The following is a 20,579-nucleotide window of genomic DNA, read 5'->3' on the forward strand; positions in this document are numbered from 1 at the left end:
GGAGATTTCGATGAGGGTGAGGCTACATGGCGTGAGAGAAAAAAAACAACAACAACCGGCAGACAAAATCTGGTGCCACTCATTGCGATCGTGGCAGGTGAGAAAAATTCAGATTAACATGAAAGTGATAGCCTAACTTTTAAATTACTTGTCTCTTTTATCACGTCGCTTCTGGTTAGAACACATTGTTAGGGAGATTTAAACAGATTGCTAAACCCAGAGGATTTGCATTAAAATCAGGTAAATAATGGTGCCACGTTGTCTAATCTCAGGGTATAATGTGTGCAGAGTTCCTGTGTTCAGTTTAGCCATGGCAGGACAGAAGCTTCAGGACAAATCCCTGTAGAGTTTTAGCACTGTGCCAAGTACTGCAGAAAACCAATCATTTCACTCACCATTCCGGAGTCCATCTAATATTTTATGAGGCAGAAAATACAAGAAAAAGACCAATGCTCTGGAGGGTAGACCACGAGAGTGTGTGTATGTGTGCGAGAGTGTGAAGTCTGAGAGATAAAGTTAAAAATAGACCCAACTAGAGTGAGATTTGTGCTTCCATCTTTGTACATCAGACTGGGCTGTAGCTACGGAGGTTCGCAGAATCCATCATGGGAATTTGCCGGAGTTGTAAATATGCCAGGTCTTGCAGGCAGCAGAGTGGAAACCCTCTAATGACTAGTGCAGATGGTGGCCACTGGGCATTTGAAAGTTTTTGGGTTGCTTGGCAAATGCAAGTAACCAATGGTGAAACTAATAGATTGTTTGAAGATAATGAAATATCTTAGTACAAAAAAGAAACATAGGCTGCAAATGTTCAACAGTGGCTTGCAGACAAGGAGATTCTATTTGCATGCCCTAAAGTAGATGATTGTTTTGAGATGTCTTGTGCATAAGCAGCTGTTAAGCCTAAAGTATCTCCTTCCTTTGCCTGTTCCTTGGAAGTGTTGGAGGACTCTTGGAAATAAAAGATTTAAAAAGGGTTAGGAGGTTAAAAAATGAATTAGAAAAAGAAAAATTAGTGACCAAAGACCTTAACATCTGTATTCAATGAAGACTTCTGTCTGCACTAAGCAGGAGAATATCACATATATACTTGCAATGTGATAACTGGATATAGATTGGGCTTTTCTGTGGTTTTTAACTTTGGATTGCCTCTTGTGGCTGATCAGTGTTTCCTCAGAGATGGCTGGAGAGACTTTCTGTCCTATTTTTCAAACCTCTGTAATCCTCTTTCCTTCTGCTGCCTCTCTCGTTTCTTTACCCCTCACCACTCAGCCTAACCGCTGGAGCACCAAAGCCCCCAGATTTCCCCCTCTAATCCCTCACAACCAGGACGCACCTTATCCTGAGCCTGGGATTTGCGCGGACACTAGCAAATAAGTCTATACATTCATACGTGACTGGGCTGCCATTGGTGTAGTCTAACCACCTCCACCCAAACACTCCTTCTGCAGTGAATTGGGATGGTCATACAGCATATTTAAGTTCATGTGAGTGTCTAAAGTCTGTTTTAAACAGACCAACAAGTACGGTTTGTTTAAAATGTCAGAAAACAGAAATAGATCTTAGATCTTACAACACAAGTACACGTGTCAACGCTGAGAAAGCAATGCTTGTGGACTGAATAATGAATTAGATGCCTTTTCATTTTATGGCTGATAACTGATAAATGGTTCATTAAAATTCTACACTATTTTTCTAAATAAATTAAAAATAAAACACTAAAATCAAGTGAATTTAGATGTCACAACATTATAATGGATACAGTATGAAAAAATTATATTAATTTTGAGATTTGCTAAAGATTACAATGTTTTACAGTGCTATCAAGTTTTTGTGTTTTAATGATTAATGTCAAAGTTAGATGGTGACAAAGCCAAAGGTATTATAAAATGTAAAAATAAACATTCACAGAAGGCTTGCTGTGGTAGTCGGTGTTACCGGTGTTACACGGTGTTCGACTATACACCGATTACATTACTTGCCCATCGCGACACCGTTCCCACTGTTGTTTTAATTTTTTATTATATTAACTGAAAGCTTCTGCTCTGCTTCATACAGCACGAGCTGCAGAGTCGCAGCAGAAGTCAGATTTCACTTATCACATGAGAGTGAGAGATGAGATGACTGACAGGACGATGGCGGAGGATTTGGTGCGCAACAGATCCTGAGCATCATTGATAAATATCATATTGTGTAAAATGTGTGGTCAATACTGCCACTCCCTACACAAAGTACACGTGATTGCGAATTCGAAAGTAAAAGTAAAAAGCAAGCACCCCCAACCCTGGTGTTTTCGATAATAAAATTTCCTCAGTACTGGAACAAGATACATTGTGCATCCCTAGAATTGCAGGATTTTGAGACAATGAACGAAATAAGCGTGTATAGCGACAAATATCTTTGTTCTCATACTTACGTAGTATATGTCTCAGGCCATATTGTTAAATGTACCAGGGTGTTGATTGTTCTTCCAATGAAAACTGAAAGCAAGTCTTTACAAAATATTTCCAGTGGACAAAAAAACCCCTCAAAAAACGTGCATTGAGAATTAGACATGACCTATGCTCCTATATTGGATGTACTTCTATCTCTTACAGCCTTTTACATTTGCATCAAATTAAATATGCTGTGTTGATTTGTATGATTCTTACTTAAAATTATGAAGTCTATCAACTGAAGTCAAGGCAGAACTTGGCTTATTCTACTGCTACACATGCTAACCTTCGCTAACCACTTGCTCGGTACCTTCTGGTTCTAAATTTCACTGTGCTCCAAGACACTTTGTGCTTCTTGGCCCTCTCCCGACTCGCTAAACTGCCATGATCCTCTGGCTCTGTTTGAGCCTGATTCAGAGCCAGCCCTTCTCTTCCATGGTGACGCAGAAGAGGCACAGCTGTCCCTGTGGCGGGACCTCACACAGAATGAGTGATTGCTCTCAGTAATGCGCTATCTGATGTGAATGTTCAGTTTTGGAAGGTATCAAACTTTTTTTGTTTGTTTTTTATTTTAAAGTAATGGTACTTTTGCTATTCATTGCTCACCAATCACAAGCTCCACCCCACCTCCCCAGTTCTCTGGCCAAGACATCATAGAACATATAGAGCTTAAAGCTTTCCCATCCACCACTCCTGTTTTCATAGATGCTGCACCTGTGGGTTGAGGGAAGCTTCGGGTTAGCAAGTTAGCACAACCCCGATTCTTATGTCCCCAATGCTTCCATGTTTCCAGGTGTGACATTTGCAGCAAAAGGCTACTTCGACGCACTGGTGCGGATGGGAGAGCTGGCCAGCGAGAGTCACGGCTCTAAGGATCTTGGTGAGTTATAGACTGTAGCTGCAGTGCCCCCTGTGGTTGGGAGGGGGATTGCAAAAGAGAATAACTTATGGTTTCAGTGTGAATGGCTTTGGATGTATGAGAACATAGTACAGCATATCTAAGACTGTATCTTTGGACATAACACACATGTACAAATGTACACACTCTGCAGATTCATTCATTTGCTCATTGGTGATTGGTTTAGATTATGTTCATTCTATCATGTTGTCTTATTTCTGTGTCTTTCTATGAATGATCATCCAACTGTTACAATTAGGATTTAGATTTAGGGAGTCATGATGAGATTATAAAACCATTCTTGACGCATCTCAACTTTTTACGAACAGTCTAAGTGTGCATTTCTTTTGCAGAAAAATATGAAAATCTAGTTACCTGCTGTGCTCTTTTATGACCTTAAACTTTGCCATTCGGCTGTGCATGAGAACAAACCATCTTTTTTTTTCAATTGTGATTTATGTAAATGCATTAATGGTACCTTTAAATATATCAAAAAGTTTGTGTAATTTTTTTCTCAGCATGCCACTTCAGATGGCATCTTTCCCATCTTTGCTAGGTAAAGTCATATTCTTGAAATATTTCAGTTTAGTGTGAGTTTTTGCACATCACATGATACCTTTTTATTATCTATAATATTTTGTCTTGCATATGTTTTTCCCATTTAATCAATTTAAAATGAATATAAATTTTGAATTCATTCACTGTGAAGCTTTGTGCATTTAGAAGGCATCTGTGAATAATTTGTTTTTGCTCCAGCCCTTATATGAATAATGCCCTACAAATGATTGCGCAACATGTCCATGAAAAATTTAATATGCCAACCCTTTCTGAGATGACATTCAGAGAACATATCTGAAGCCACAGCACAAGTATGTTTTTCTTTCCTCAGTAATGTTGCTGTCCATTCATTATTTACAAGTGACTGTGCCTTGTAGCTAGCAGTAACTAACTGTGCAGTAAACACCATAGCAACCAATGGATGCACCAAATATCAGAACATACAAATAAATCTTTTGGCATTTACCTTTCCAGGAAGTGTTGTTCTATTGTATTGGTATCTTTCTGAAAAGAGCATTTTAGACCTGTAAATCTGAATATCATTTGATTTATATCAGGTTAGACTAAGATTTTTTGATCTCCAAGGGGAAATTTATTGACCAGAAGTGTGGGTTTGAACCTCAGTGAACCTCAGTGCTTCAAACAAGCAAGCCTTGTTGTCCAATTGTGTGTCCAGTGCATCACTCTGAGTAGAGTTGGAGTCTGATTACATGGACTTCAGTGGAATGTGAGACTCTCGATAGGATTGGCTGTAGAATCTACTGCATAATCTGTCAATCTTCAAGATGATGCTGAAAGCACATCAGAGTCACAGCAGCAAATATGAGTAGAAGTTTTATTTTAGAAGAGGACTGGAGGAGAGAGGCTTACAGAGGGGACATGAAAGCTGGTTATACTTCCATTATTTATCTCAGAAACATTTTTCTGAGCATTCACATTTTCATTTCACTGCTGGTGTCTCATTGAATACATTTTCAATCGAGATCACGGTCCCAGCTCTAATTTGATCAGTAAGAGGCTATTATTTGAATGAATTCAGCTTCATCTCATCCTGAGATTAGTTACCTGATTTACAACATTCTCAATATCTAAACAGTACAGCCAGGCGGAGCTGGAGACCTTATGAGATTATATTTTAGGCTGTAGGAGAGCTATTTCTAGAGTGCTGCTGTCTCAGCATTGTTAAAAAGCTGCAATATCTGTGAATGAAAAAGTTTAATGAGAAAAGTTTTATGAGAATGTAAGTGTCATCACTGGAGACTTTCATCACTAGACAAATTACAGCACATCTGTGTTTGTTTTATACCTTCATGTCATATGTAAGTGTGTACATCACCATTATCATGCAGCTTTTAATACGAATAGATTAACATATCATAAACATATCACGAACATATATAAATGTTGGTACACCCCTACATTTTAAAGTATCTAATCAACAGTGCTTCACACTGGTTGTTGCAGTTTGTTGCATGTGTCTGTGTTCTTGTCTTACATTTCTTGACAGTAATAAAAGGTGGCATAGACTCTTTCCCTTTACGTTATTCCACAGCATACCAGATGCATGTCATAACCGCTGAAACATACCTGTTTCTTTGTCTGGTTGTTGTCTGAGTGATATATGATTGATTTCCGTGAGCGAGACAAAGAAGTGTGTGTTCCTCTTTGAGTGACAGATTTTGTTAGGATCAGGTCTGTTCTGTAAGTATATGTTGAATGTCAGTGTTATTTAGGTGCCAGAGGCTTTGAAAGAGCCTGCAAGAGAACATCGGCATGAAGTGGAAACTTTTATCCAATTTGGCCACAGGCAGAATGAGTCTGTGTTATGAATTTTTACTCATTCAGACATATGTGTGTGTTAGGGTGTGTGCATTTAAGCACGTGGGAACCATAGCATCAGCCATGTGGACCCAACCGATTGCTGCACGCCTAAATAAATCTCTTAAGTGAGGTCTTAGCCCTTTGTTAATAATTGATCCAGACTTATTTCTGTCTTTAGTATAATTGAATGCAATAAAGAAGGTAGTTCTGAAGATGGGAGGCTTCAGTGATCATCATGAAACCTTAAAATCAGTCACACAATCTCACTGAAACACTTTTGCCCATCACAGTCAGCTTCAAGATGTTCCTGTCTTCATGTACTTGTTAGCATGTCTCTGAGATGGACTGGAGGGTTTTTAAAGGATGTTGCACAACAGCCACATTAATAATGTAAGACCTAAAGCATAATGGGTAGCACAGTTCACATGCCTAGGTGTGTGTGCACTTGTTGTCCCCATGTTATATTATTGCTTATGGATGTCGACTAGTCATCCGACAACCTAGTTGATTAGTGCAGATGACTAGTTTATGTATGTAGAACAGGCCTGTATTTTTTTATTTGAATTTATATTTTGTATTTATTTTAATATTTTTATTTAATTTTTATGTTTTTTATTTTTTTAAAATATATTTAACCTCTTGTCTTTAAATGAAGCAACACTGCATCGCAGGCCATTAGTGTTGTGTTTTTAAGACACTGTGGAAAGTAAAAAAAGAAAAAAAAATCTCTTGCGCTGTTCTGTTGTACAGTTTTTGAATGCAAAAATACATCTTACACTGTAAGAAATGCAAGGGTCAGGTGAACTTAAAGGGTTAGTGGGAATAACGTTGCAGTCTATCGGAGGCCTAAAAAAATCACAGATTTCATCAAAAATATCTTAATTTGTGTTCCGAAGATGCATGAAGGTCTTAACGGGTTTGGAATGACATGAGGGTGAGTAATAAATGACAGAATGTTCATTTTTGGGTGAACCAACCCTTTAAAACCAGCCCAGTTAAACAGAATTTCCTTAAAAGGATGCTTAACCCAAAAATGAAAATTCTGTCATTTTTTTGCCCTCATGCCATTTTTGGGCATGTGACTAAAAGCACAAATCTCATTGGTTGGCTAGTGTTCTTCGCAGTTCGAAAAAAATAAATAAATAAATAAACTGACACTGAAATGATGCCTGAATTTAAATTTTTCAGGGAAATATCTCTTTAAGAATGATAAGTCAACTAGTCAGTCATGCAACACACCCACTAGATGATTTACAATATATATATATATATATATATATATATATATAATGATGTCAGGGTTAAATCCTATCAGTCTAGTTACAAACTTAAATGAGCGGAAGTAATCAACATTTATGAAATTCCTTTATATCATTGCAAGAGCTTCGTTGCTCTTGATGGTGGAGATTTGATTAAGTGCCGTTATCTTCCTCTTCATAGCATCCTCAACTCTGAATAACTTGCGATCTCTCACTGTGAAGAGAGATACACGGTGATTCTTCAATGCAGCACTTGTGCGTATCGCATCACCCACCGCCCGCAGTCAGCCCACGCACTGATGCAGGAACCCAGCCGGCCCGAGGAGAGAGAGGGAGCCATGAGCTAAAAATAGATGAAACACTTGCCTTAACAGGAGAAGTTCCGCTAGAGAGAGAATGAGAGAGCAAGAGTAATGTGAATGCGGCCCGTGCTGTGGATTTAGAGTCCCAGAATGCCTCCTTGGTGATGTCAGTGTTTCCAAAAACAGCTTCTCCTGTCTGCCTCTTCAATGCTGCACGAGTGTGTGGAATACTAAACAGCTTCCTGTTCCCCCTGCCCAAATATGGGTATCAGTCGTCATGGATGTGAGATACCAGCAGGTTGTTGTCTTCTCACATTTGTAGTTTTAGCTGTGGGAGTTTCCATCAAATTACAACCATTTATTCTGATAATTAGTCTAAATCCTGGATATTCTCGCTCGAGCACAAATGTTTGCAGAAAGGCAACTGTGTTCTCTGACTAAACACGATTAATTGCGTCTGCAAGCATCTTGCTCTCGTTGTAGTCACAAAATAACTCTGGGGTGTTTGAATAATTAATGCTGGCAAATCTTAGTGCAAACTGAAATGCTCCAGCAACACATCCGGTCTCATTTTTGATAAGCTATGTAAATAAATCCTTCAAAATATGCCTCACAGATCAGATTTCCTGTCCAAACATCAAGCATTTGTATGTTTAGCTTATTTGCTACTGTGGCACACCACAATAAATATTATTTTTCATGTTTGGAGAATGGCTCGAAGGCTAAATCCCTCATTAAATGAATTTAGAGTGAAGATAAATTGGACACATCTTAAAACCATTAGCCTTTTCTGCCCATACTGGGCAGAAAATAAGTAATAAGTAATAAAATAATTTAACCAAAGAAGGAATAAAAACACTTTAAAAATGTTTAAGAGATTGATTTATATATATATATATATATATATATATATATATATATATATATATATATATATATATATATAAATAACATTAAAAAAAGAGTTTAAATTTTACATTTTTATTATTTTTTATTTATTTATTTATTTTTTCAATTTCTACACTACCGATTGTGGTCAGTAATTTTTTTAAAGAAATTGATACTCTTATTCAGAAAGGATGCATTAAATTGATCAAAAGTAAACATTAGATGTTTACACTGTTAAATTGTTACAAAATTGTTTCAGATAAATGAACTTTCTATTCATCAAGGAATCCTGAAAACAATGTATCACAGTTTCCACAAAAATATTAAGCAGCACAACTGTTTTCAACATTGATACTGATAAGAAATGTTTCTTGAGCACCAAATCAGCATATTAGAATGATTTCTGAAGGATCATGTGACACTGAAGACTGCAGTAATGATGCTGAAAATTCAGCTGTCATCACAGGAATAAATTACATTTTAAAATATATTAAAGAGTTTTTTTTAAAATGGCAATATTACAGTATTTCACAATGTTACAGTTATTTTACTGTATTTCTGATCAAATAAATGCAGCCTTGGTGAGCATATAAGACTTTTTTTAAAGAAACATTAAAACCGACCTCAAACTATATTTATTTTTGATGTTTTTCGTATTTGTAACCTCTTAGAAACGTTGCCTCATTAAATGGAGCACTGCGTGTCACGTGTTTTTTGGTTTACAGAATAGGTCAATATGTTCTTACCTGCAGAATATACAATAAAAAAAATGAATAGAATAGCATAAACTGAAAAACAAATAAAAAGAAAATAAACATTCAACAACACATTTAAGAACCATGGAAATATTTTTCTGTATAGATAGACACAGTTGTCTCTCTCTCTTAGTTCTCAAACCTTCAATTCCTACTCACCACAGGAAGAGTTGAAATAGCACTTTATTATGTGATTGACTCTATTCTGATGTTGGGAGCGCAGCAGCAGGTTGGCACAGACAAAGTTTCATTTTCACTCCAAGTAGGTGGGATTTGTAGTGTCATAACATGGTTTGAGCGTTTCCTAACCACACTGAAAGCCATTGTCTCACCCTCTGGGTATCTCTCCCTCCACACACAAACAAACGCGCTTACAAAAAAAAAGGCAAATGGCTCAAACACCTCTAAGGAATGAATCACAGAGCTGATAATTGCTGCTACAAATGCCATTGCAAACAGAAGAGTCGCTTGGCAATGGATCCACTGCTGTGACTTGCATCAGAGTAACTTTTTGGAGAACATTCTTTTTAAGAGCATTTCATCCTCTCACTGGTAGACAAATTAATAAGTTGTGCTCATTTGCTCCTGAATATTAATACATTTATGTTTTCTACCTACCTAGTTATGAGCTACCCTCCTAGACAGCATTTTAAGGCATCATGTAGGAAGGGAGCACACTTGCCTTCTAAAATATCTTTTTTTGCCAAAATGCATGTGCATTGCATCCCAGAATGAATTGCGGCAAGCCTCAAAATGAATACAAATTTGAATAATAATATTAATATGGCAGACAAGTGTTGATTTTTAAATTGAATATCACAAAGACTATTGTACTCAAAATTTGGGTGTGCTTTGCATTTTAACTCTCATTAGAGTATCTTTTTGTTAGCTTAGCAACATTCTAATGCCCAACTCCACTGGAATTAGTTGTTTTCAATGTGCTATTTTTTAAGTGCACAGTTGCTGCCAATGTAGAGCATTCTAAATCAGTTACTTATGAGGTTCCATTTTACTTTGAAGGTAGACGCCTGTGTAGATAATAGTAATGCAGCTCACTAGGTTTGGGAATAGAGATATTTCATAATTAATACTCATAAGCTATTGCTTTAAATTATTCATCATTTAGCCACCTGTAGGTCTAAATAAAGTTCAATAATCATGGACAATGATAACAATACTTCGATATTTGATCAAATGAATTTGGCTGCCCAGCACATCCAACCCACAGCCCCCCTCCCTGAATCTGTTCTGCTGCAGTAATCAATCTCCATTATGACCTCATCAGCTGCTCTCTAATAGTTATGTGTACAGTCCTGTGCCACAAAGTAATGACCGCAAAATAATTATTAAGGCCTTGGGGCTTAAAGTTAAATGAGGCATCAACGCATTTCATTTTGGGTCACCGAGTTTTACAGTTTCAGATATGACTGGATGGAAGCATATGGATCAGTTTGACTGTTTTGTTTGTTCTGCCTACAGATATATAGATATATAGAAAGAAAGAGCTATGCACTGTAGGTTTACGTCATTTTTAATGATAAAAGTTCTACAGCAAAGTGTCTTCCAGCGTATTGGAGAATTCAGCAGGGGAGACTTCAGTCCAACGGCACTAAAGTTTATCACATCCATCTGTGTGCTGTATAATTCCCGCAATATTGATGTTTATTACTTCTACCAAGGTCACAGAAAGACTGAAATAATTTGAGAACAACAAGAGATGGAGAGGGAGAATTGAGTTAGTTTAATAAGAGACAGGACAACAGAAGAATGGAAAAAGAAAAAGATGAGTAGGTTTTCTAGCACTTTTTCACTTGCTCTCTGATAAGAGTACATTATGGGTTTCATCTTCCCCTTGAAAGGTTAGGATGACCCAATGAGAATCTACAGTGTCATACAGCAATGCTGCTGTTGTGCTGCACCAACCATGCTATAAAAAGCCACTTTTCACAATCCAATCAAGTTTTGTGGAGGAAAAAAAAAATAGTGGGCACAACTTAAGAATTCGTTCCCATGACTTATTAATTTGTGGCCATGTTTTATTATTTGTTTCCTTGTTTTAGTTAAATCATGGTCACATTGTACTAATTCATTCCCTTGCTTTAGTTAAGTTACAAGGAAACAAATTAAGTCATGGGAACCAGAGATGTTCACAAGTCTTTCATCTGGAGTCCGAGTCAAGTCTGGAGTCTTTTGTCTCGAGTCTGAGTCAAGTCTCATGTCATTAAAAAAAAGTGTTTTTTTGTAATAAAGCTCCTAAGATGTAAGGGATAATGTACATCCAGCTTGTTACTTTATAATCCATTACAATGCACAAAAAACATTTTCAATACAGTCGCTGAGTGTGTCATGTTTTGTTATACAGCAGTTTGTTATAAAGCGGCGTTATTGACGACAATCATTATCAGAAAATATCAAACCTCAGAATGTTTAAGTCAATAGAAAACAGTACACATGCTGATTGCGATACGTTAAAATATGAGCTTTAAGTAATAAATGGATTAGCATCTCTTTCTATCTCTCTCTCATAGACACACATTAAGAGAGAGAAAAGCTGCATATACTATGAAAAGATTGATAAAACGTAGTTCTAGGTTTAAAGGTTAGATTTTTTTTGTTCATATTTTACCAGGCTGGCGATCCAAAGGAGCCATGCAGGTACACCACAGTATAATAGCTAGCTGTGTGAGTTAATGTGACTAACCTTTGTAGATGCGATGTCACTTAAAATTCGATGTTGTCGTTCCGGTGTCTTTAATCGTTTTCCGCACATTCTTTACATCTAGCCGATCTGACATGTTAATAAACCTAAATGTGAGAACATAAGGCACCCGTGGCTTCCGTCATGTTTCATGAAACTCTTATGACAAGTTCTATGACAAAGGTCCGATCTACTATGACACGTAGGAAAATATATGTGACGCAGATATTATAAAACACAATTTCTTTATTCATTATATCAGTAGTTAAGGATAAAAGACTTTTAAAACTTTTAAAAGTTGTTTTTAAAACTCACGAGTCCTTTGTGTCAAGTCTGAAGTAATTTCAGGTCGAGTCCGAGTCAAGTCTGAAGTCAATTAAAATGCGACTCGAGTCTGAGTCAGTAACTCGAGTGCCCATCTTTCTCTTTGCGAAAGGCGTTTCATGTTGACTTTACTTGTGCACTGCAAATCAAAAATCATTCTCATTTTAATCTCTTTATCTTTTTGTATTTATTCCTTACTAAGTCCTCAGTGCTTTATTTAAATAATTTATTGATGATTGATGTTTTCGTCAAACAAGCCAAAATGTTTTTAGTAGTTCGTTTTTTTAGGGTGCTGACTAGATGCCCCAGTGTTTCTTTAAACTGTACCCTAATTGATTCGGCCCTTTAAGAGCGGACAACAATATGTTTAAGTCTTTCAAAGCTGCAGATGTTGTGATCCGTGCTGATTACTGGTAAGCGGCTTAGAGCCCTGCCGAGCATGGCTGAATTGCAGCAGAGAGATCGGGGATGGGAAGGATGAGGACGGGGAGTGGTGTCAGACCATTGTGCTGACTTAGACAGGAAATGAGAGTGTGTCGACCTACAGATGAGATCTGGACTGGGGACAACAGGGTGAGGCGAGGGCATGGTCAGCAACTGAGGGTCTTCAGTACACATACACTTTTATATGAACATGATAGATACCCATAGGAAAGAAAAATCACAGATTACATTTAATATCTCAGTTGTTTTTTCCTAGACAGCCTAGATTGCTCTCACATGTCTCAGAAGAGATCTCAACAATGTCACAAACTGTTGTCTGTCACAAAATGTGATTGCAGACTTGGCAGTTAGAGATATTAATATGAACTCATGCCAAAAGATCTGAGCTATGCTATCCACATTAATTTTATATCACTGTACTCTTACTGTATTTAGACAGTTGCCTCGTTTATTTCTCCTAAAGAATTTTTAAGGAAACATCTGAGATACTTAGATGAAGAATAACTGAGATCTCCATTACGTCTTCAGAGCTATGAAAGAGAAACCAACATTTTTTTATGAAAATGATTCAATTGAAGAGGTCTGTATTTTCCCCTCTTTTTTTAACATTGGTAATCACAGGGTCACTTGCACGTAATACATAACCATCATATCTAATTAAGTTAATTGAGTAAGTGAGTTCGGTAACACTTTAATATAGGGAACACATATAAACTATTAACTTTGACTTTTCCCTCAATAAACTCCTAATTTACTGCTTATTAATAGTTAGTAAGGTAGTTGTTAAGTATTGGGTAGAATTAAGAATGTAGAATAAGGTCATGCAGAATAAGTCATTAATATGTGCTTAATTAGTACTAATAAATAGCTAATATTCTGTTAATATGCATGCTAATAAGCAACTAGTTAAAAGACCCTAAAATAAAGTGTTACCGTGAGTTCCTATTGGATAACAATAGCTATGTTCCATCCACCTATTTTTATGTGCATTTTATGATATAGCATAAAAAAACACTGGATGGAAATGTCAAGATGCGCATAAATTCTAAAAAAAAAACGTATGCACTCAAATGAGTAGGATTATTTTTTTATGCGATATGAAAACGTGTGCATAAACTATGATGGAAACACTTTTACAGAATAAATTCCTTGATGTGCATCAAAAAAGACTTTGCGATAGAACAGCATAACCGGACCAACCAGCGGACCGATCTTGTTGCACAGCGTCTGAAATGCTGTTTTGGTTATTCTGTAATGCCTGAGCAAAGTCTGTCATTAAAGTGTATCGGGTCCCTCCCAGAAGCACCTCACACGACTGCGTTCACAAACTCCAGGCATCTGAATGCAAGATAACATGACAGCATTTATTGTGTTTCATCTCCGCGCTCTGAGGCGCAATTTATTATATACAAAAATTATTATATACAGTGGCTTTTACTGAGCAAATTTCATTTTTCTTAGTGATATTTAGTGCCAGTTTATCAGGAAGTGACGATTTTGTTCTTTTCGACTCACTGGATGGAAACAGTGCTTTATTCGCAAATGTTTTATGCGATATTCCAAATATGCGCACGTTAAATTCCCAACTTTTCATGTAAACATAGCTAATGGCTATTGTCCTTTAGTACCTAGTAGAAAGTGTCACATTCATGCCTGCTCCCCCTTTTACTGTTAATCTTTTCTTCATTCTACCACAAACTGACTGAATTTGGATACAGCAAGATCAGCATATTTATAATATGTGTTTGCATATCCACCCTTATTAATCTCTCTGTTTCGATGGACGTTACTCGTTGGGTGGCCCCTGCTGACCTTGAACTGAAACGACTGTATAAAACAGACTGTCCCTCTATTTCTCAGAAGGCAGGGCTTAAGAGAAAGGCTTGATTAGATATGTACTGCAGGCTGGTGCAGTTGTCCTGGGTCCGGCTTGACGGATTCAAAGACAGGCAGGGTCATGCTTTATGAAACGCACTGTGTGGCTCAGTAGCTCAGATTTATGAGGGATGTGCATGGATTTCAAATATAAACAAGTGTGTATTGAAAGTATTTAATATCTAGTGATATGGAAAATAACAGGCAGCACAATTTGAGGTATCATTCATAGCACTAACAATGCGGGATGCCTCCACATATACACCACTATACATGAAGACTTGCGTCCATTACCAGTTCAGGAGGTAGAGAGACATCATGCCCATTGGATGTCATGCGAATGCATGAACGTGAACGTCTGTCATTGTTCTTTTATTGCTAAAAAGTTGTGTGTGTAAATGCCTTGTCTTTTCAAAGTGTCTGCGGCTGATGCTGCCCTCTATGTTGCATACTGTGTGTGCGTTTTTTGTTATTTTATTTCATTATTTTATTAAGCCAGTTCAAACCTGGTTAGAGTTAATGCAGAGTTAGACAAGCGTATGTTGGATGGATGGAAGGAAGATGTCTCAGCACTCTACAATTATTTCTGTCCCTGTGGATGTGTGCATTACTAATATAATGAATGGAAGTTTTGTTTTAGGGCTGCTTTGATTAAGTAATATGATTTGAGACTCTACACGCACACCTACAATGATGCCACCAGCCAGTTAGAGCCTTCAAAGACTTGAAAAACACTTGCATACTTTGATGGCCCTTGTGGTTTAATGCTTTAATTTTTCACTGTGGCGTTATGGATTCTGCAACAAATAGCGGTGAAGGAAACACTGCTTTGATATTGTGTCCATCAGACTAGGGCAGCCCTCTGGCCTGTGCTATGCATTTAGTGTTTGGGGAGGTTTGACTCATTCACTCTGGCTAGCTCTCACTCTTTCTCACTGTCTTAAGGTCTTCTGTACTTTTGTTCCTGCTCAAACTAGGTCTTTTGTTCCTTTTTTTACAATGCATTGCCTAATCAGAAGAGGCAGCATGTAGGTATCCCGACACTGCACAACACAACACACACGCCTCAAATGGCTGCATGATTCACCTCTTCTCTCTTTATTCGTCCTGTTCTTTTGATTTTCTTCTTTCTCTCTCTTGTACCACAGAATGATACGTTGATTTGAGAAAATTGTGTGCTAACAACATTTTCTTTTTGACATCTTTTCTATCATTTTTTTGTTCAGTCTTCTCATGTTTATTAAACATGCACTTGCGATTTGCTTTTACTGTTTCCCATGAATAATTTTGTTTTTATTTTGCTTGTTATGCATCGTCATGGAAAAATATATTTCAGTAATATTATTTTTTCAGTGTGATCTCATTCGTTTTTTGTTTTTTTATTAAACAATATGGTTTAATATTTTGTGGTGTTTTTTATTTTATTTGAGTTATTGTGTTTATCAGATTCTTTCTTGCACCTATAGCTTGACTGTCGGCAGGGCCGGCGCCAAGGGGGGACATTTGCAGGCCATGCCCCCCCCAAATAAGTTACTATGCCCCCCTCCCTCTCCTCCCCGCTGAACACGAGCAAATTTGAAAGCAAAAGTAAAAAGCGAGCACTCATTTGAAAGCGATTACAAATGCGTGATTTCGCTTCCCGCTGCCCCCCCCAGATTTATGTGCCCTGGCGCCGGCTCTGACTGTCGGCTCACCTTGTTCATAATTTTTCTCTCTACCTCCTTTTTCTCTTCCCTGCACCCTTGTCTGACTGCATGGTGTTCTGATATCAAGTGCAAAAGCATTATAATGACAATTTCATCTATTTCCTCTGCCTATCTTTCTCTCCCTCTCTCTCTCTCTCTCTCAAGGGGATGTACTGTTTCAGATGGCAGAGGTTCACAGACAAATTCAAATGCAGCTAGAGGACATGGTGAGTATCATTAATGTGATGAAGATCGTATTGCCTCATAGGCTCACATTTTCTCATTACATTTTCTCGCAACATGGCTGAGACAATCAGGTTGTATCTAAGAGGCCCCATTAGCCTCAAGGGTAGGGAAATGGAAGGGAGTGGTGTCTCAAAATGTCACGTCGACTCAGACGCTTCCGTATATACATGGAGGACAATAGTCCATGGTCACATGCGTAAACACACTAACTTAGACAGAACACAGACTTTCCTGTGCTATGTGACACAGCTGCAGATGTTAAACAAACCATATCTGAGTCCTTCTGAACATGATAACAGGGCAGAAAAAGGAGTAAACTAGCTAGAGTTATTGATAGGATATCAGTTTTAGTTCTGTAAGGCTATTTTGTCTAGTAGTGTTAATGACTGAGTGATTGGTGTGTGAAATGTGTAATTAAATGCAGAATCCTTGTTTGTCATATTAGAGGAATATTGCTGGTTTGTTGTAATGTAGAGTGAGTGTGTATATAATAATATAATGTAATTTTCAGCTGAAATCTTTCCACAATGAACTACTCACAGAACTGGAGAAAAAAGTGGAATTGGATGTTCGTTATTTAAACGTAAGTATATATATGCATACACAAAACCTTACTTATGGTATGGTCACATTAAGCAAATGTGTTTTGTGTTTTGTGGGCAAAAAATATTAATTTTTTGACACAAAGGTCACTTTCAAACTAAACAGATTTCAATTTTCATGTGAGCAACTTGAACTTTCACCTTCACATGAAATTCCTAAACGCAATAATTGGATTTCCCTCACAAAAATTTGCAGGACAAATATATTTCATCAGAATATTTATGCTTTATTGAAAATATGACGCATGCTATACTCCCCTAATTCAGTAATTTAGCTAGGAAAAAATTAATATTTAGTTGTAATGCTTATGACATTTGTTACTCGTGATAAAAGAGTGCCTTAAACTCTCTTTTTATATCATTTTTGCAAGTTGAATTTCATAAAGGCACAGCATGTTCACTTTTTCCAAATTCATAATTTGTATTTCTCTCGAGATCCTCTTTCTAACTCAGTCAAGCTAAGCGCTGTCTTTCTGTCTCGTTTCTTCATTTAATTGTTTTAAAACACTAGTCTCTTCCAATAGCATAACTAGATTTATTCTCCATTTTACCTAATTGGCCTTATCCACCCCCCAATAACATCTCTTTTAAAAGCAATAACTGAGTTTACTGCATGTAATGAAAGCGAGAATATTACCAACATTAACCCAAACATCTTCTAAAAGGCTTGTCTTCTCGCCTGTATGAGGAAAAGTGATTTTTTTGTACTTGAGAGAAATCTGTTTATATGGATGAAAGATCAGCGGAGCATCTGAAACGAGGCTTTCAGCAACACGGATTGAGAAGTCTTCTTACTGCGGTCTCTAACAGGCTTGTTTGTAAATGCATTAGACTGACCCTCAGCTTCTTGGCAAGAAATCAAAGGCCCATTTATTCGGTCACTCATTTCCAGCATTGACAGAAATAATTAACTATGCTCCCATGCTTTTCTGTTTCACACATAGCAAGGATGAAAAATAAAACTGCATTAGGCTCAGTCAAATGTAGCAGAAGGCTTTGGCGGTGAAAACTAGGGGAAACAAAGAAGCTTGGTCTGAAACACAATGAATCCATGAAGCAGCGAGCTCTGGGAAGACACTTTGAGGACAATAAAATACCTTATTGGGCTGACTCAGCCAAGTTCCCATTAGTAAAGCGACCTTCAGGTCTTTTTGATTCTGGATTCACTTCAGTTAAACAATTGACTGGGTGGGCATGCTATTTATTTTAAGCTTTAAACCTCAGGATGTCCTGAGAATAAAGTTATCAAGAATACTACGAAAGAGCCCCATCTCATTCCATTCTAGTTGGCATTCATCCACTTGAGGTCTTTCTGGAATGGATGCTTGATATAGATATTTGAAATACGACCATTAATTTCCTCGTCTTGTCCATTTGGATATTCTTAGCTGCTGATTGTGATGAGAGCTGTGTTATTTCGTCTGGCAGGCAGCTCTGAAGAAATATCAGATGGAACACAAAAGTAAAGGAGAGAGTCTGGAGAAGTGCCAGGCCGAACTGAAGAAACTGCGCAGGAAGAGTCAGGGCAGCAAGAACCCCTCCAAATATGGAGACAAGGAGATGCAGGTGAGTTAGCTCTGCTCTTCAAATTTCAACAAAGATAATTACGTTTAAGTAGTTACTTTTTTTTTGAACAATTACACCCAAGAATAAAAATTCTGTCAACATTCACCCTCATGTCATTCCAAACCCATATGATCTTCTTTTGTGTAACACAAATGGAGATGTTTTGAAGAATGTTGTTCCAAAGTCAGTCCACATTCATTATAATTGCACGGAAAAGAGTTTCCAGTACATTCTTCATGTTTTCTCCTTTTTGTTATATGGAAGATAGTCATACAGATTTGGAACAACATGAGTAAATGATAAGAGAATTTATTTTTTGATGAATTATTTATTTAAAATGTCCCTCAAGAGTACAGAAATCAATAAATCAATTCTTAAATAAATAAAGTCCCTTCTCTCTGAGTTTGGCAGTAGATTGGAATGTTCCAGAATTTAGGCATTGAATTTGTTTTTGATGTGTGTGTGCAATCCGTGATATCCAAATGAGTCATCCTGCTGGGATGGAATATTGTGGGAATTCCATAAATCCCTCTAAAAATAATCTCCATAAATCCGCCTCTTTCTCTCTTCAAAGTTTGAATATACAACTTTGAACACACTTGAGAGGATATAATAATTTAAACATGCTCATGATCACATTTTTACATTGGCAATTCATGTTTTCCAACATATTTTTGTTTTGTTACAAATATATTTATTACAAATATTTGTGAGTTGATTTGAAATATTCATTAAAAATAACCATGTCGGCGGTGAGTTTTGCACAGGCATTTTTTCAGAATGTATTAAAATCTTTACAAGACTTGTTACACATTTTGGATCCACAGGGTTTATAAATATTATCATTATTTTATTTTTCGATAAAGGTGTATTTTTCCTTTTTTGATATGTTGTTGCTCTTTTCATGCTTCTGCTTTGCACCGAATCAGACAATAAGCTGTGAAAACAGAAAAAATATTCCAGTTTTAGTCTCGTTGGCTCTTTAGGTGTTAAAGAAAATCCCACTCTGTTTGGCTGAAGTCCTTCCATACAATATTGTACTAGTTTTGTGTGGGTTTCATTGTGTGTGGAGTCCTTGTGCTTTTGTTCACCGAGGCCTCGTTGTACGGGGGTTGAATTGTCGGGGCCGCTGTTTGTTTTGAACATACGCCTCTCACTACCGTCGTCACCAGGTGCGAGGTCAGGGGGAAGTGGGAGTGTTATGTTGTGGATTGACCTGGGGTCAGTTCATGCCATTAGCTGTAGGTGTGCTCCTCATAGAGGTGTGGGAACACGCTGTTGTGTAAAACGCTGTGGGCTCTGCTTGCTTGTTAAACACTCTCCACAGGTGTGTATAAGATAAAACACAGAAAGAAGGAAGATGAGTGGGTTGTTTAAATGAATTAAGTGAACACATTGAAGGCAACTTCCTGTTTTGGAGCCCAACAAAAGCTGTAGGAAGATCATAGTAAACCAAACAGAGGTGATTTGTTATTCTATATCAGGGTTGAGCAACATTCATAATTTAGGAATTAGTTTCCTTTGAGTGTTCATGAGTGTAAAATTGAAATAAATTGGCCACACCCAACAGAAAATTGAATCAAAATTTAAAAAAGAATGACAGGAAAAGGAATTTACATGTAATTAAAAGAAGTTGCTTCATGTTTTTTGGCTCCATTTTAAAAACTTAAATTAAAGCACTCTGGAAAATTACATAATTTGGGAAAAATATTCTGGTGTTCTTTCACCAGTTAATTATTGAAATGTACATTTTCAGCAGTTATAGGAATTTCTTTGAATTTCATTTTCATTTTAAGTCTACTGCCTTAAACCACCCTATGCTTTTTTTTTTTGGCCATCCATAGACCTCAACAGATTCAGTGCCAAGCAAAAACAAAGGCTACATATTTTCTTGACCTGTGATCAAAGGCCAAAAGTTTGGTGTGTATGCAGCTCTGAAGTGAGAAGTGTGTTTAGAAAACAGATGGAAATCACATTCTGATTGTTAGTTTAGCTTGTGCCTCACAGCTCTGAGTGGCAGAGGGCTTCAGGGTGGAAAAAAAATCGATATTTGGAGCTGTAAGTCAAACTGTCTCTGGCCTCGGTCCATAAACCAGACGCTCCCCAGGATTTTTTTTTTTTTTTTTTTGCAGTTTACTATTTGTGAAAGCTGAGATTTACCCCTGAGAAAACACTGTGTATGTGTAAACCCTTCCCATGGTTCCCTATATGTGGCAACTCTCT

The 20,579-nt window shown here is 37.2% G+C and overlaps 1 protein-coding gene across 9 annotated transcripts in view; it reads left to right on the forward strand.

Annotated features, from left to right (window-relative positions):
* Positions 1-20,579, forward strand: part of baiap2b (BAR/IMD domain containing adaptor protein 2b) — a 57,476-nt gene that overhangs the window by 15,149 nt on the left and 21,748 nt on the right. For 7 of the 9 annotated variants that reach the window (XM_051915641.1, XM_051915636.1, XM_051915640.1 and 4 more), the window contains 3 exons: positions 16,108-16,169; positions 16,700-16,771; positions 18,219-18,356. In XM_051915641.1, the coding sequence (XP_051771601.1) occupies positions 16,108-16,169; positions 16,700-16,771; positions 18,219-18,356 (272 nt within the window). Of the gene's footprint in view, positions 1-3,228; positions 3,316-15,266; positions 15,286-16,107; positions 16,170-16,699; positions 16,772-18,218; positions 18,357-20,579 lie in introns of those variants that run through there. The other 2 variants (XM_051915637.1, XM_051915644.1) reach the window with 2 other exon arrangements.

The sequence above is a fragment of the Ctenopharyngodon idella genome, chromosome 12, assembly GCF_019924925.1.
Source record: "Ctenopharyngodon idella isolate HZGC_01 chromosome 12, HZGC01, whole genome shotgun sequence".
NCBI classification, from domain to species: domain Eukaryota; kingdom Metazoa; phylum Chordata; class Actinopteri; order Cypriniformes; family Xenocyprididae; genus Ctenopharyngodon; species Ctenopharyngodon idella.